Source organism: Bison bison, unplaced genomic scaffold (assembly GCF_000754665.1).
Source record: "Bison bison bison isolate TAMUID 2011002044 unplaced genomic scaffold, Bison_UMD1.0 scf7180017846673, whole genome shotgun sequence".
NCBI lineage: Eukaryota > Metazoa > Chordata > Mammalia > Artiodactyla > Bovidae > Bison > Bison bison.
This window is the reverse complement of record NW_011477246.1, coordinates 3,979-6,434: the sequence shown is the minus strand read 5'-3', so window position 1 is coordinate 6,434 and position 2,456 is coordinate 3,979. Positions and strand designations below refer to the sequence as shown.

Genomic DNA, 2,456 nt, shown 5'->3' with positions numbered 1-2,456 from the left:
GGGGGGGCCCCCTCCCGGGTGTCCCAGAATGTGCTGCAGCATATTCTGGAAAGTTCTGTTCACAACTCAGTCTCCTTACCTCAAGTCACCCTGTCACCTCGTCTTTAGAAGAATATCCACCCACAGCCTCAGCTTCCCACCCAAGGCGCAGCAGTAGCAGCCCCCGCCTCGCCCCCAAACACAGCCAGGCAGGTGGGAGAGGAGCTGGTGGGCTTGCCCAGGAGGCTATGCGGGGGTCAGTGAGGGGCCCGGCTGGCCTGGGCGGGCAGCAGGCACAAAGCTGGAGCTGCCGCCCGGCTGATGGCCCCTCCCGGTTGGCGTAGTGCTCAGGGCCGCCGCTTAGGCTGGCCGGCGCAGGACCGCACCCTCCCCGCAACCGGGCGCTCACTTGGCCCGCATGAGGTCCTGATCCTTGAGCGCGGAGCCCTGGAGGTAGATGACCCGCTGGGACCACAGTGGGATCTGCAGGACCCTGCGAACCTGGATGTCCATCTCCGTGGGGCACAGGATGACGACGTAGTAGTCCTGCAGGTAGGGCACCGTCAGCCCCCTGGCAAGCTCGCCGGCGCCCTGCCCACCCTGCCTTCCTACTGTTTTCACCTCCGTATAGCCTCTCGGGACCCCCGGCCTTCTCTGTGACGGCAGGAAGGCAGGACGCCACAGACCCACCCCCTACAATGTGGGAGACCATCCAGACTCCACCCCACAAGCAGGGAAACAGAGGCCCAGAGAGCTCAGGGGGTTGTGGGTCCCGATGGGGCTGTGGGCGGGGCCTCACCGCAGCTGTGGGTGGGACCGTGGGCGGGGCCTTAGCGCAGCCGTGGGTGGGACCGTGGGCGGGGCCTCACCTGCAGTGGGGTGGGGCCATGCGCGGGGCCTCACCTGCAACCGTGGATGCGCGTAGAACTCGTTCAGAAAGTCCATGAGCAGGTCGATCTTGAGGGAGCTCACGCACAGGATCACATGCTTCTCCGTCTGGGCCCGGTGGCGGCTGTAGTTGCCCCCCGACTTCTGCCGCTCCATCCACAGGTAGACGAGTTCCTCAAACTGCAGGTAAAGCGTGTGAGCGCCAGGTGGCCTGGGGCTCCAGGAACTGCGACAGCACAGGGCAGGGCAAGAAGGCTGATAGCCAGCCCGTGCCGGGCATGAAGGTTGGCGACCAGAGGCAGGCCAGAGGAGGAAGGGCGAGAATGGAGCCCCGTCCTGACCATGTCTCGGAAGGCCTTGGATATTTGTGGCACAGGTAACCCAAGGGGCCAGGTGGGGGCACAGTGGATGGTCTGGCCCATGTGTGGGGTAGCAGATATAAGGCAGGTCCAGTTCCCGGCTCCAGATGGCCAACAACTGACTGTTACTGGATGCTAAAGCACGTACTCTGGACATCCAGGTAACTACATGCCCTTTGGGTCTCTGTCCACACCTGAAACACATTTGGAGAAACCTGGATGGGTCTTAGAGAATTCTCAGCCACAGAATTAGGGACCTAGACCGTGGTCCTGAGCCCAAGTCAAGGTTGTGGGTGATTCGAGGCAGCAGCCTGCATCTACCCTGGCCCACACCTCCTGATTATGAGCTTTGGGTGTTGGGAACCCTTTTTAAAAATAGGACAATGACAGAGACATAAAGGTGGGCAGGGTGAGGGGGATGCCAGGGCCCTGCGGAGCTGTCCGCGGTGCTGAACCGCCCAGGGCCTCCCTCTACAGTCTGATTCCATGTCTGTAGGTGACAGCCAGGTCCCATGAAAGTCTCTGTTTTCATCCCAAGCACTGAGGTTGTTCATTTTTCTCACATGATTTAAAATCAGTGCCAGCGGCCACGTCCACTCATGCTCACCTGCTCTGGTTGATGTACTATATCTAGGTTAAGATCATCTCATTGAATTTATTGAGTATGTATTAGGTTCTAGTAACAAGACCCCGTGGCCTTGGAGCACAGAACTGGGTCCTGCTGGGAGGGGCCAGAGACCTCAGGGTGATCCCTGAGACCTGTGCAGAGTCCGGGCTCTGATGGCAGACACTTGGGTTCCAGCCCTGAGAGAGTCATTTCCTAGGCAGGTTGATAGGGAGTCTAGGGGTCCCCAAAGAGAGAGGGGTCTGGAATTCTCAAGGAGGAAGAAAGGACAAACTTTTTTTTCTTTCTCCACATTCCTTAGGATTATATAACAATAATGTATCCTGCCTAAGGACAGTCTTTGGATTAAACCTTCTGTTATCTTAAAATGTAAATTATGGGAGTAGACCTGGTCTTTACAAGGATGTATCCTGCCTGAGGACAGTATTATCTTAAAATGTAAATTATGGGAGTAGGTCTGATGAGGTCTTTACAACCTCCAGACATTCTTTGGATTATATAACTTCATTGTTAACACTAGCAAGCGGGTATTCTTTCTGCCCCCTTCTGATGCCTATGTCAGAAGCTTTCTCTATCTCCTTTATACTTTAATAAAACTTTATTAC

General features: G+C 56.7%; 1 protein-coding gene across 1 annotated transcript in view; it reads right to left on the bottom strand.

The window, feature by feature from the left end:
- The window catches only part of KCNT1 (potassium channel, subfamily T, member 1), a 19,834-nt gene extending 18,545 nt beyond the window's left edge, over window positions 1-1,289 (bottom strand). Inside the window, 3 exon segments of the mRNA XM_010840502.1 lie at window positions 372-525; window positions 883-1,047; window positions 1,209-1,289. Of these exon segments, the coding sequence (XP_010838804.1) occupies window positions 372-525; window positions 883-1,047; window positions 1,209-1,289 (400 nt within the window).
- Between the last annotated feature and the right edge of the window lie 1,167 nt (window positions 1,290-2,456).